Here is a 13,815-nt window from a genome sequence, read left to right on the forward strand (position 1 = left end):
ATTATTTTAAAAGAAATGCAACATCTTATCCTTTGGCTTTCTTACTAGGTGCTTTGTAGAGGCCTGTGTATTATGAAAAAGCGTGTTGAAAAGGTAGAGGAGCCTCTCCTCTGCTGCCTTTGTTGCTAAAAGAAAAACTTTTGTTTTCAGGATGAGAGGCTTTCATTGAAGGAAAAAAGGTAGAAAGCTTTTGGCTCACCGTTTCATTTTTTCCATTAAGAAAAAAAAAAATCACCTTTTAAAACAAGTGGGACTAGATCGGGCAGCATTTAGATTTCGTGTTCATCTTGAAATATCATATACGGTGTAGTCTGAGAGGCCCTGGGCAGCTACCTTGAGACAATCCCCCACCCCCACCCCCAGGCCATTAGCTTCAGACAAGGCCCACCTGAGTGATGGGTGTAACCAACTTCTCCCTTTTGACAGTATAAGAATTAGACACCTTTATAAAGAACAGCCTCCAGAGAAAGTTAATTCTGTGATAATCAGGGTCGGAGGCGGCTTTTTCATATAAATGCAAGTCGAACAAGTCAGCCTCTGTGTAGCCGGCTAAGGAAAGAGGAGTCACTTAAACAGTAAGTAAGCTGCTTTATTTTTACTGTGCAGAACCCTGTCACAGATGCAGCACAAATGCTTGCAGATAAACTGTCTTCTATTTAAATACGAAGAGTTCCAATCCTTTCAGCACTGGCAGGCTTAGTCAGGCTTCATCTCATGTGCCCTGGGTTAAACAAGTCAGTGTTGGATGATCTCTGGCCCCAGTGGCATCACTTCAAACGTTTTCTCTCCTGTCCACACTACAATTAGGAACTGGCAAGCAATTATTCTACTTCAAGAGCAAAAATAAAAAGGCCAGGTTTTAAAGGAAGAAAATTGAGTTCATTTTATAAAAGCATAATGGCTTGGGCCAGAAACCCATTAACACCTATTTAAAGTATAGCACAGATTAGATTTACAAACGTGACTTTGGTGATGTTCTTTTTACCTTGTGTTGGAAGATACTTGGGCCGTATTAGATTTGAAAGCCTGATGTTCCACATAGGGTACGCCAATTTCCTATCATCCAAGCAACTGAAGGGTAAAAGCCTTAAGGCTAAAAATGGGTTTTGCTTTGTTCCCTTGTAAGACACACACGCATAGTGCAATAAGAGAGCTGGACTTTAAAACTGCTTTGTACAGCCCTGCTCCAAACAGCCACAAACAGTATTTAAATGTCTGCCCATCCATGCCTGGAACAATTTTACACAGGTGGGGATGACTGTGTAAACAGCCAGCCCAGGCAGCTGTTCACTTGTGTCCCCTGCTCTCCTGTCACTTCTGGGCCTGAGAGTTAGTTGGCAGCGTGTGGTCCCCGGCCATCTAGGCCTCAGTGACAATCAGGTCTCTGGTGACTTGAAAAGCGGCAATGAGGGAACTCAGCTGAATCTTCTCACTGGTGCCAACAGCAAGTCTGTACCTAAAAGAAAGCAAACCGAAGTAAGGAGAGAGAACAGCACGGCAGCTGCCTTTTGACCACAGAACAATAGCAATCAGACCTAAAGTCGGCTGCAGGGCTGGAAGGAGGGAATGGAAATTCATCCCAGGCAGCAATCTTTTGTGTTCCCTGACATTTTCTTTGCTGCCTCAAATATTCATCCATAAATCTGATTCAAAGTAAAAATTTTTTTAAAAATTGTTACCAGTAGCAGTGATCTGAACTTAACTTTGTTGAAGCTCTATGTGAATATGCAAAATGCATGTGACTAGGGATTATTTCTTCACCTACAAAATGCATTGAGAAGGATTTTAATTAAGTTTCCTTTCTCCTAATTCACTGGGAAGTTTGGTTTGCCATATCTGTGGTTCTGTGGTCTAGTCAATAAAGCAAGACACTGGTATTTATCTTGCAACCTTTTCAAGTGCCCAGCTACTGAAAGTAAAACTGCAATTCACAGTATAGCAATAAGAAGTGACCTAATTGGTACGTGTGAATACCAGTGATGGTGAATTGGAGCTGGCTGATGTGGATGTCTATTTTGAACCCAGTGCTTTTTGTCTACTCAGATGAGAGCTGCCAGCTTCACTGGGGGCTAATAACTGTGTTTACTGAAGCAGCCAAAGTGGAAAATTGAGTTTATGTTTACTTTCCCTGCAATATGCTTTCATATGCCAAAATGCCTTAATAACAGCTGGATAGCTGGCTGTCCCCAAACAACCTAGATGTTTGAACTAAAGCAGACCTCCCAAATAACAAGAGCACGTGGAGAACAAGGGTGGACCCGGCCTCTGAGGCTGATGGAGAGGCCTTTATCTCAAATATGTAACTGAGCTGTACCTGTCCTTGCTTAACCCCTGTGCTTTAAAAAAGCAGCTCATACCCTTCCCCCCGCTTGGTTCAGTAATCCCACCCAAAACTAGACTCCACCAAGTATGAATGATTTAGACCAAACCGTTGATCCTAAACAAGTAGAAACAAAGAACAAAGGGAAAGCAGGAAAACAAAACCGGAAAATAAATACTCACTCAATGTCTGCCATTTTGGTCAATAAATGTATTCGAACTGAAGATGGAAAGTCAACTGGGAGAAAAATCAAATGAGTGGGGTCTGTCATTTACTGTTAAAAACATCACAGAGGACAAGTATGAGTTTCCACATCAGATAAGACTAATCTCTTGAAGCTACAGATCTTGAGACACCATGCTTCTAGAAGCACAGTGTGTAGGTTTTCAAAGTTTTTATTCTTTTTGAGTCTGTAGGGCAGCTAAAAAAATGAGCAGGTTCCAGAGTGATCATGAGAAGGTGGAAGAGCCGTCCATAATGCTGTCAGCCACTGGGTCACTCTACTGCTGCTGCTGCTAAGTCATTTCAGTCGTGTCCGACTCTGTGCGACCCCATAGACGGCAGCCCACCAAGCTCCCCTGTCCCTGGGATTCTCCAGGCAAGAACACTGGAGTGGGTTGCCATTTCCTTCTCCAGTGCAGGAAAGTGAAAAGTGAAAGTGAAGTCACTCAGTCGTATCCGACTCTTAGCAACCCCATGGACTGCAGCCTACCAGGCGGCTCCACCCATGGGATTTTCCAGGCAAGAGTACTGGAGTGGGGTGCCATTGCCTTCTCTGCTGGGTCACTCTAAGTTACCATCAAAGCTGAGTTCTCACTTGCTATCCCAGTTTTAAAAACGATTGATTTTTAAAGGTCGATTCATTCTCAGTGTCCACAAAGTGCAGAGCTGGGCCTGAGCTAACCATGTTCTTGGGCAGAATTTCACACCAGCCAGCGGCTTAGAAAGGAACTGGCAGAACCAGTGTTCATGGACCAGACGGTCCGCAGGTGACTGCGGGTCAGGGAGGAGCTTCTCCATGAGGCTGAACAGCAGACCACTCAGAGCTTGGAAGACACAAGTGTCTGGTCCTCCCTCAAAGGGCTAACTGGATTGGCCTGGGGTGGGTTGTATATGGGCCAGGGTCGAGAAGCAGTTCTCTGTACATAACATACAACCAAGTGGGGAACTTAAAATGGTTTAGGTGAGACCACTCTGGCTGATGTGAAGCTAGATCTTCCTTCTCCCTCTCTCCTTTTGGGGAAAATACCCTTTTAGAAATACAAATTACAATATCCTACTTTTTGCTTTAAAATATGAACCCTTGGAGGACATAAGTTAGCCTTTCAGAAATTTCTTTTCTTCTTTCCCCCCAGCATTCTAGAGGTCAAGAGTATTTTTAGAACAAGGTTTTAAATAGCAAGATAAAACAAAAAATGAGGGACCAGGTTTACACCTCTTCATTCCTGTTTCTTTGTTTCCAAAGTGGACAGTGGAGCTTCAGGTTCCCTCTCCAATCACCCCCAACCTCAAAGAATGCTGCTTTATACACAGCTTCTGAACCGGGGAGGAACATGAGTTACCTCTGTGCACGAACAGGTGTATCTCTGTCAGGATGTCGTGTAACGCCAACCCCTTCAGAGTTTTTAACTCCATGATATCTAGAGAGGAACAGTTAAGGCAAAGGGACCAAGTTCCAGGACAAACACTGTAGAGAGTGACTTTTGAAAGCAGGGCTTTTCACCCCAACACAGCTGTTGCTTTCCATCTGAAGTGGCACATGTTGGACCCAAATTCTTATTTTTCTGTTTTCATCTCCATCCAATAAGAGTTTTCTGAAAGATAACAGTTGTATCTGTCTAGTAGAGAATAGAACCAAATGCATTCCCCAAAAGGCTTTACATCACTACACCTAGCTCTTAATTTTACAGGAAAACAAGAGTAACAGTGACATCTTGAAAATGACTGCATCTTCTACCCAAGGTCTAAGTGCTTCCCTCCCATCTGTGAGTGGAGCGGCTGCAAGCCACACCCAGGTCAGGGCCCTTCAGGAAGAACTCTGTGACATTAAAGACAAGCACTCATTCCACCCACAGACATCGTGTTCCATCATGAGCTGAAAAGAGTTCCATGTTCAGACCCTGGACACTTAATGCACCGACTGCAGGGCAAGAGAAAGGATATTCCTGTAGGCCGTGGTGAAGTCTTGATTCAACATCCAGTCCAGAATGTTGGCGATGTCTGACTTGAGCGGGTGCCCTGTGCAGGTGTAGACAGTCTCCTCTGTGACCTTCCCAAAGGCCATGTTGGTGCTCTGTGCAGTCAGAGGGGTAGAATCACCATGGCTGCTGCAGGCGGATCAGGAGGCAATTGCGGAGGCAGCAATGTGGGGGTGGGGAGGTACCCGACAGGCCGAACCCTGTACTTCTTACACTGCTAAGATCTGGCCATGTCCGGAGGATGCCGCTGCCAGTCAGCTATGTTACTGCTGCAGAGTCCTTCCCTATCTCTCCCTTGTTTGCAACAAATTATTCTCTCAGTTAATCGAAACACAAGGGTGGGGGTACATCTTTAATATATAACAAGATCAAGTTTTTACCAGTTCTGTTGTACTGTTACTCATGTCTTTCTTGGAAAACTATTCCAAAGCAACTAGAGATCTGCTTGGAGTGGTGCCATACCTGTAAGATGTTCAGAGCCCTTCGCATGTCTCCACTGGAAAGAGTTATGAGCGCTTTCATCCCATCTTCACTTATATCAACTCTGAAAGGAAACAGGCAGAAGGGATTCAGAGGTCCTGAGAGCACAAGTGCTTATGGAGAGAACAAGATGGCCTGGGATGATCGAGGCATTTAAACAATGAAAGAAAGAAAAGGGAAGGATGGAGTTAACAATACTCTCCTGATCTACAGACTCCAGAATTCACTGGCTTTTGGGGACATTGGCCTCATGTTGAGTCACAGTCCAGTTCAAGTCTAGAAGGACTCTTACTGGGATCAAGTGTTGCTCTGTTGCGCAGGTAGCTTTGAAATCTGTTCTCTGGGAGGATAGGGTCCTGATGAGATCTGCAATTGCAGAGCCAAGGCACCTGTTAACAACAGCAGCGGCTCGGGCTGGTTACTTGCTTGGCATCTGATTACACAGAATGTGATGACTCAGGACCCTCCCTTCTAGTCAAGAAAGGCTAGTGGCATCTTAGCAGAAGAGACTTGGCAATGTGCAGTTCCCAACAACAAAAGAAGAGCAGGAAGAAGGTGGGACAGCTTCCAGGGGAGAAGGATGGAATCCAGTGAAGAACCAAATGACTTTCATGAAGAATGTCTGTGAGATGCCAGGGCAGCTAACAGACAGGGAGGCTTAACCTGTGCCAGGTTTCCTGAATTGTCTACAAACGGTATCACCTTGAAACATACCAGCCAGTCGCCTTACCCAACACCCAGTCTCCCAAGGCCCACCCCCTTCCCTGCTTTTCAACATACTTACTTCTCTTCTTCTACGACGTGTTCCAGGCGGGGAACCATGAGTTCGGGAGTCAGTGGTCCGAATCGGAATCTTGTACACCGGGACTGCAAGGCAGGGATGATCTTTGACAGATAGTTACATATGAGGCAAAATCTGGTATTTTCAGTAAACTTCTCAATCACTGGCAAGAGAAAAGAAAACCACCTCATTTCCATTCTGATTCTTCAAGGGACCCAGAAACCCTGCACTTTTCTAGGGTCATGTGAAAGGTACAGAAAACAAGAATGCAGACAAGTGGAGATGCTATGGTAGTGATAGAGGATGTCCCTGGAGACCAGCCATTCTTTCCCAAGCTGATGAACAGGACGGTACAAAAAGCTTCCTTTTCCACGATTGGCCATGATTCTGGCGCTCTTGCCATTCTACTCCATTAAGATGTGAAATCCAGTATTCCTTCCCTTTTGCATAAAATTCTACTTGGCAGATGGATGATGCCCCAACTTTTACTGGGCAGGGGAGGAGAATGGCTTTTTGAAGACTTTCCAGTGGACTTTGTCTCAAACTCTTAAAGCATTCTCGAGAGCATTAAGCTGAATTCAGAGATGCCTAAGACATCAGTTTCATTCTGTACCAACATTCTCACGCTGGGATCTGCCCAGACTGACTCAACAGAACAAGATGCTGCAGAAAGGCTGCCAACGCCTTTAGGACCAAAAGATATTCTGTTCTCCTCCTCCTTAAACATGGGCTGCAATCTACTCCTCCCTAAAATTCTTAAAGATTCTCTTCTCTCTTAGCTGTTCACTGCAGAATCTTAATGAGAGATTAAGAATGTCCTTGCAAAGAAACTAACTGCACCGGGCCCCTTAAGACTGACAAATTACAGCATACTCTCCCTTCCTGGCCAAATCATTCTCCTGGCAAGAAGTGAAAGCATGTCAGCTTTCTGACATGACTGATGCAACTAAATTTCTAGTATTATTTTCCTGGCTCCTTTGTATCTAAGGGTACCAATAGCAGAAAGGCCTATCTAGCAGTTTAGAAATGAACAACTTCCTACCTGCCCCCATCCATCAGTACAAATTCCCAACTCTGAAACTGAACCCAAGGGAAAAGAAGGATAAAACACCAGTGTCTGGTCATTACCTAAGAGTCCCCAAAAGGTTTATGTCTTTAAATTACTAAAAGAGGTAATACCTCAGTGCAGAGATTTTTGTCTAGATCATCAGATGGGATATGCAGTGAAAGGCATACAGAAATTTCTTTGGGTCAGAAGATGAATGAAAACTGAAAAGAACCCATGTCCTATCTCATGTCCAAAGATGCTAATTCTCCTCTAGAGCTGTCCTCACCAACCACTGTACATGGCCATACTCCTTACCTCTCCTCAGGGCGTTCTGGGCATCCTGAGTCATGGCATCGGCCTCATCCAAGATCACCAGTTTAAAGCCTTTCCTGGGAAGACAAGTGGTACTTTCTAAAAGCTGCTTCAATCTCACTGTGACTTCCAGGCCCAAACCTACACCTTCACATTTGTGCCACTGGGCCCCGGCTCACAAAGTTCATTTCTCCTAGAACTCTGACCAAAGCAGACATTTGTGGTAACACAGAGCAAATACCCCACTGCTCCTTCAACTCTTAAAGGGAACAGAGGTCTAACCTCTGTGTCAGGTTCTGTCCTCTGGCACCTTCATCTATCTTCCTCCCAGAATCCTATTATCCTAGTGCTGCCTTTTCCCTACCACCTTTACTTCTGCCTGTCTTTTCCTCTCTTTTTTCACCACCATCCTAGTTATCCACCCTGATCTCAATTCATTTTTGTTTAAATTCAAACTAGCTCACCCAGTCTTATGATGTAATCAGTTCTCTGTTAACCAATAAAATGGAACTAATGCTTCCCCAGGGTACTTGCAAATAGATTTAGATAATATTTTCATTTTAGTATTTCTTACCACCATTCCTATACTTTATGTCTTTCTCATGGCTGCTTTTGACAAAGCCTTCCCCGCTTTTTTTCTTACACTTTTATAAACTGGCAAAGGAGAGGATTTAAAAAACTCAACTCACTGATCAAAATCTTTAGGGAGAGAAATCATGCAAAGAATTCTTACTTAAATATTGTCCTTGTGCTAGCAAAGCTCAGGATTGGTCCCCGAACGATATCTATTCCTCGGTCATCTGAAGCATTCAGCTAAACATGAAAGAAGCCAGAATAAATAGAAAACATATTAGTGTGCTATGGATTAATGTATCTTTTTATCAGTCCTGCTCAGCAAGCTAGGTCTCTAGGTCTAAGGACAGATAAAGAGATGATCATTAAAAAAAAGATTGCAATTATATTTAAAACTCACAGCTCACTAGATCATTCCACTATATTCTGAAAGGCCAATGACTATCTTTCTTCTCCCTTTTGAGGACAATCACTGACATGCTTTGGAGGAATAATTAATTGGTCTGGTCACAGTGAATAGCACCCCAGGCAGGAGCAGAATGATACTAATTTTAGCTACCACAACCCAGAGCAACCCAGAAGTTAACAAGTTTTTAATAAACTGAAGTAAGAACAATTAAGAATCTTGGTAGCAGCAAGATTCTAAGATCTATAACAAAAAAAGTAAGTTAAACCATTTTTTTTCTTAACAATAGACAATATTTAGAATTTCATAATCTAAGTGGATCAGTTGTGTCCCAGCAGTAAACAGACAGCACACTCAAATTCAGTAATTTGAAGAGAACTAAATGAAGAGAGATTTTAAAAGGTGCTTATGAGGTGTGGGAGAAACCACAAGAGCTATGCAATACCTTACGGGCTACTGGGGCCCATTACCACTCCCAAGTCTTAAGGGTTTGTTGGGGGAGTGGTGCTGGCTCCTGGGGAAATGCTGGGTGCTGTGCCCTGTGGGAGGGGACATTGTCCATCTGTGTAATGTGGTGACCCGGGGCTGGACCAGGCATCATTTTTCCCCCAACTCCTGCCAGGGCCCCTACGGGCCAAACCCAATAGGAGCCAGAGGGCAAGAGAGCTTGTTGGCAACACAGCCCAGTCTTCTGGGACAAGAACAGTGTGGAGCAACATGCAGAAGGGCACATGGGAGACAGCTAGCAACCAAGTGACCCCTGAGTGTTTTGAGTAAAAGTTGGCAACAGCAAACAAAAACACCTGGCCCTACCACTGCCCTCTAGCTACACCAAAAATCTCCAGGCAAAAATGTCAATTATAGGAAAAGTGAATTGAAATATTGTACATCTGCTTCTTTCCCAACCACCAGCATGGCAACTAACTTGGAAAACAAAACTAGCAGAACTAAAAATAAGAGACCAGAGTTCTTTGAAAGTTAAGGGTAATCCTCTCATTTACCTCCAAGACCATGGAGCCAAATTCCTTATCTTTGTACAGCTGTTTAGCACAGGCCAGGATGGTGGATGTCTTTCCTGTCCCTGGAGGACCATACAGAAGGAGGTGCGGCAGGCGGTCCTCACTGATAAACTTCTGAACTGAAGATGGGGGGAAAAAGAGAGATGCTATCAGTCTTAGAGTCGCCTCATTCACTGCGGGCCAGAGTTGGACTGAATCTACTTCAACTCTATGTTCAAATCCAGGGCGTGGGCAGGAATGAAAAATCTGAAGGATGCAGCTGTCAAAGCCACATCCCAAAGAGCTTAATCAGATTCTTTAAAGTTATTACAGCAGAAACAACATCCCTAAGAAATATATCCAGGTCCTTCAACTAGGATACCAGCCACTGACACATGGATACTTACTAGTACTCAAGATGTCCTGATGAGAAATGAGATCATCCAGTGTCTGTGGCCGATATTTTTCAACCCTAAAATACAATGTAGCATGCATTACAACATATATAAAGGCAAGAATATTTTGTTATGTGCAAAAGAATCCTTTCATACGTATCCTACCTAAAAGAAGAGAGAGCTACAAAAACCTGTAACCCAGTGGTTCTCAATCGGGGCAATTTTGTCCTCCAGTGAACTCTTGATAATATCTACAGACTTTTCCCATCAAAACTGGGTGGAAGGTGCTATTGGCATCTAGTGGATAGTCATCAGGGAAGTTATTAAACATTATGAAATGCAAAGGCTAATCCCCGTGGCCATGCTCCCCCCTCCAATATCTGGTTAAAAATGTCAATAATGCTGAAAAACTGCTCTCATTTCACCTTTCCAGCTATCTGCCTATAATCTCAACCTGGATGGGCACCTAAAGTTAATCCAAAATTGAACCTGTATCCAAATATAAATTAACAGATGAATGGATCAATAAATGGTGGTATAGCCATACAGTGGAATGTTCTTGGCAATAAAAGGACATGAATTGCTGATCTAAGAAGCCAGTCACAAAAGACTACATATTGTATGATTCAAGTTACATGAAATATCCAGAATAGGCAAATTCACAGAGACAGAAAGTAGATTAGTGGTTGCCAGGAGCTGAAGGAGAGGGGAATGGGGAGTGACTGCCAACAGGTATATTGTTTCCATTTGAGGTATATGAAAAATTTTGCAACTAGATAGTGGATGATCACACAACATTCTGAATGCACTTAACACCACAGAACTGTCTGAATGCACTTAACACCACAGAACTGTACACTTTAAAATCGCTACAACTGTAAATTTCATGTTATGTATTTTTACTATAGTAATAACAAACCGAACTCATTATCTTGAAAACTTTTGAAAAGAAACAAGAGTTTTTCAAAATCAAGCCAAATCCCATCAGTCTTTAAAACAACACTGAGACACAGTTGTGGAAGCAGGCTGGCTAAGAGTGCAAGCTCTGAATCTGGACCACCTGGGTTCAAATCCAAACCTATTTTCCAACTCTAGACCTTAAGCAAGTCATTTAGCCTTTTGGTAAAGCTGGAATAACAGTGCCTTCTTCCTAGGGTCTTTGCAAAATTCCAACATTTAATAGGGTGCGTGTAACGAAATCACTGAAATGAAAGTTAACTAGGAAGTGCTGTTATCATCATCATCATCATTATTCTAGCTTAGAATGTGACCAGTAATCGCACCGAGAGAAGAGACTATTTTGGCAAGAGAGAATATTCTGCCACAGAGGCCAAGGCAATGTCAGAAGACATGGGATCGAACCCCCGTGTTGCCACCCAAGTGGGGAAGCCGTTTTCCTCTTCCGCAACAGGAAAGGGGGCCCAGGGTTATGGGTGAAGGGAGACCTAGCTAGTTATAAATAGAATGGAGCAGGACTGGGGAGTTGAGGGGAGGTGAACTTATGTGGTTCCACCCCGGCCTCAAGTCTGGGGACGGCGGGGCGAGGTCGGACTGGGGACTGGCCACTTGTTCACTCGGGCCACCGCCTCCGCGCGCGGCCGATCCCCTTCCCCGCAGCAGCCAGGCCCCCTCCTACCAGGGCAGGTTTCTGATCTTGGCCGCCTCAGGCTGCTGCTGCTTGCGCGCTGAGGTCTCCATAACGGAGTGATGATGGTGGGCGGTGGGCTTGTCGCGTTTCCCAGAGGCCAGAACCTCGCCAACAGCCGCAACTAGACCCCGGAACCCTCGCACTTAGAGTTCGCGCGCAAACGCAACTCTCGCGAGATTTAGCGGCAATCGGACTTCCTCCCTAGGTCCCGCCCCCTCCCCGTTGCTAAGGCCCCTGTTGCCTGGTTGCCGGCAGGCCCGGGCCGACGCCTCGCGCCAACTCCGCCCTTCTCTAGTTGGAGCTGCCCTCTCCAATGTGGACCGGAGTCCTGAACCCAGAGGGAGCGCGCGCCGGAGAGGCACGGCCACCCCCTACAGCCACCAGTCGTCATTACAAATTAAAGTCTCACGGCCAAAGCCAATTCCAGTCGTCACCAGAGTTCTAGCTGTTACCGTTCAAAGGAACGAAAAGTGGCCAGCGCTAAAAAATTCTGAGGTAAAACAACCCCAAATGACACGACCAGTTCTTGAATACAGATGCCATAAGAAACAAGGCTTGAAATACTTTTTGCCCCCAAAGCTAGGAGGTGAGCACTTCACATTGAAAAACAACTCCAAGCACAACTCCAACTTCAGTCCGTCTCTCAAATCTATGCCCCTCACCCAACAAAATTTACAGAACCGACCTCCAGAAACAACTCCAGAGAGAAAAAATAAATAATAAGTAACTTCCCGCCAGGTTAATATGTGTAACTGGACAGGGCTAGTTAGTAAGCGAAGAGGACAGGGTCCCTCTGACAGGAAGCTGCTGGGGAGAATTGGTATCAAAATGTTAGTATTGTTTTTCTGAGGTAAGGGGATTATGACGGAGAAGGCAATGGCACCCCATTCCAGTACTGTTGCCTGGAAAATCCCATGGACGGAGGAGCCTGGTAGGGTGCAGTCCATGGGGTCGCTAGGGGTCGGACACGACTGAAGTGACTTAGCAGTTAGCAGGGAATTATGAACCACTTCTGTTTTCTATTTTGCTGGTCTGTAGTTCCCAGCAATAAGTGTGTATTATATCTGTAATAAACTTTGGCTATTGTTTTGGCTGCGCTGGGTTTTCGTTGTGGCACGCAGTATCACGCGAGATTTTCATTGCCGCCTGTTGGATCATTGTTAGAGCATGCGGTCTCTTCATTGTGGCATGTGGAATTTAGTTTCCTGACCAGGAATGGAAGCCAGGCCCCTGCTTTGGGAGCTCGGATTCTTAGCTACTGGATCACCAGAGAAGTCCCTGTTTTTTGTTTGTTGGTTTGTTTTTTGGTTTTTGGGGGGTTTTTTTGCCATGCTGAGAAAGACAACAATCCTGAGAGGAGATGAGGCTGACCCAGGATTACAAGTGTTCTGATTTAGAAGTAGCTACTGTTCAGTTCAGTCGCTCAGTCGTGTCCGACTCTTTGTAACCCCATGACTTGCAGCACGCCAGGCCGCCCTGTCCATCACCAACTCCCAGAGTTCACCAAGACTCACGTTCATCGAGTCAGTGATGCCATCCAACCATCTCATCCTCTGTCGTCCCCTTCTCCTCCTGCCCCCAATCCCTCCCAGCATCAGAGTCTTTTTCCAATGAGTCAACTCTTCACATGAGGTGGCTAAAGTACTGGAGTTTCAGCTTTTAGCATCATTCCTTCCAAAGAAATCCCAGGGCTGATCTCCTTCAGAATGGACTGGTTGGATCTCCTTGCAGTCCAAGGAATTCTCAAGAGTCTTCTCCAACACCACAGTTCAAAAGCATCAATTCTTCGGTGCTCAGCCTTCTTCACAGTCCAACTCTCACATCCATACATGACCACTGGAAAAACCATAGCCTTGACTAGACGAACCTTTGTTGGCAAAGTAATGTCTCTGCTTTTGAATATGCTATCTAGGTTGGTCATAACTTTCCTTCCAAGGAGTAAGCATCTTTTAATTTCATGGCTGCAGTCACCATCTGCAGTGATTTTGGAGCCCCCAAAAATAAAGTCTGACACTGTTTCCTCTTTTTCCCCATCTACTTGCCATGAAGTGATGGTACCAGATGCCATGATCTTTGTTTTCTGAATGTTGAGCTTTAAACCAACTTTTTCACTCTCCTCTTTCACTTTCATCAAGAGGCTTTTGAGTTCCTCTCCACTTTCTGCCATAAGGGTGGTGTCATCTGCATATCTGAGGTTATTGATATTTCTCCCGGCAATCTTGATTCCAGCTTGTGCTTCTTCCAGCCCAGCGTTTCTCATGATGTACTCTGCATATAAGTTAAATAAGCAGGGTGACAATATACAGCCTTGACGTACTCCTTTTCCTATTTGGAACCAGTCTGTTGTTCCATGTCCAGTTCTAACTGTTGCTTCCTGACCTGCATACAGGTTTCTCAAGAGGCAGGTCAGGTGGTCTGGTATTCCCATCTCTTTCAGAATTTTCCACAGTTTATTGTGATCCACACAGTCAGAGGCTTTGGCATAGTCAATAAAACAGAAATAGATGTTTTTCTGGAACTCTCTTGCTTTTTCGATGATGCAGCGGATGTTGGCAATTTGATCTCTGGTTCCTCTGCCTTTTCTAAAACCAGCTTGAACATCTGGAAGTTAACGGTGACAAGTATTAGTTGATCATATATGTATGTGTTTTTTTCT

The 13,815-nt window shown here is 44.6% G+C and overlaps 2 protein-coding genes across 3 annotated transcripts in view; one reads left to right on the forward strand and one right to left on the reverse strand.

Annotated features, from left to right (window-relative positions):
- Positions 1–568: 568 nt before the first annotated feature.
- Positions 569–11,319, reverse strand: RFC5 (replication factor C subunit 5). Of its 2 annotated transcripts, XM_061384884.1 has the most exons (11): positions 11,148–11,319; positions 9,524–9,588; positions 9,120–9,256; positions 7,873–7,952; positions 7,143–7,216; positions 5,783–5,942; positions 4,981–5,062; positions 4,479–4,613; positions 3,883–3,955; positions 2,503–2,557; positions 569–1,456 (listed from the first exon to the last, which is right to left on the reverse strand). In XM_061384884.1, exons 1-11 carry the CDS (start codon positions 11,207–11,209, stop codon positions 1,360–1,362), a joined length of 1,020 nt encoding a protein of 339 aa, XP_061240868.1. In that variant the 5' UTR covers positions 11,210–11,319; the 3' UTR covers positions 569–1,359. The 2 variants fall into 2 exon arrangements, with proteins under 2 accessions (XP_061240868.1, XP_061240869.1); XM_061384885.1 differs by lacking the exon at positions 2,503–2,557.
- An 84-nt stretch (positions 11,320–11,403) lies between these two features.
- Positions 11,404–13,815, forward strand: part of KSR2 (kinase suppressor of ras 2) — a 485,548-nt gene continuing 483,136 nt past the window's right edge. The window contains exon 1 of the mRNA XM_061384873.1: positions 11,404–11,654. The gene's annotated coding sequence lies outside the window, so the exon portion shown is untranslated. The remainder of the gene's footprint in view (positions 11,655–13,815) is intronic.

The sequence above is a fragment of the Bos javanicus genome, chromosome 17 (assembly GCF_032452875.1).
Source record: "Bos javanicus breed banteng chromosome 17, ARS-OSU_banteng_1.0, whole genome shotgun sequence".
Taxonomy (NCBI): Eukaryota; Metazoa; Chordata; class Mammalia; order Artiodactyla; family Bovidae; genus Bos; species Bos javanicus.

Excerpts from the sequence above, each read along its gene's own strand:
- RFC5 (XM_061384884.1), bottom strand. The coding sequence starts at position 11,209 with ATGGAGACCTCAGCGCGCAAGCAGCAGCAGCCTGAGGCGGCCAAGATC. Across the intron at positions 5,943-7,142 it reads CCAGAACGCCCTGAGGAGAG|TGATTGAGAAGTTTACTGAA; the intron begins GTAAGGAGTATG and ends TTCTCTTGCCAG. Across the intron at positions 2,558-3,882 it reads ACACCTGTTCGTGCACAGAG|TTGACTTTCCATCTTCAGTT; the intron begins GTAACTCATGTT and ends TTTTTCTCCCAG.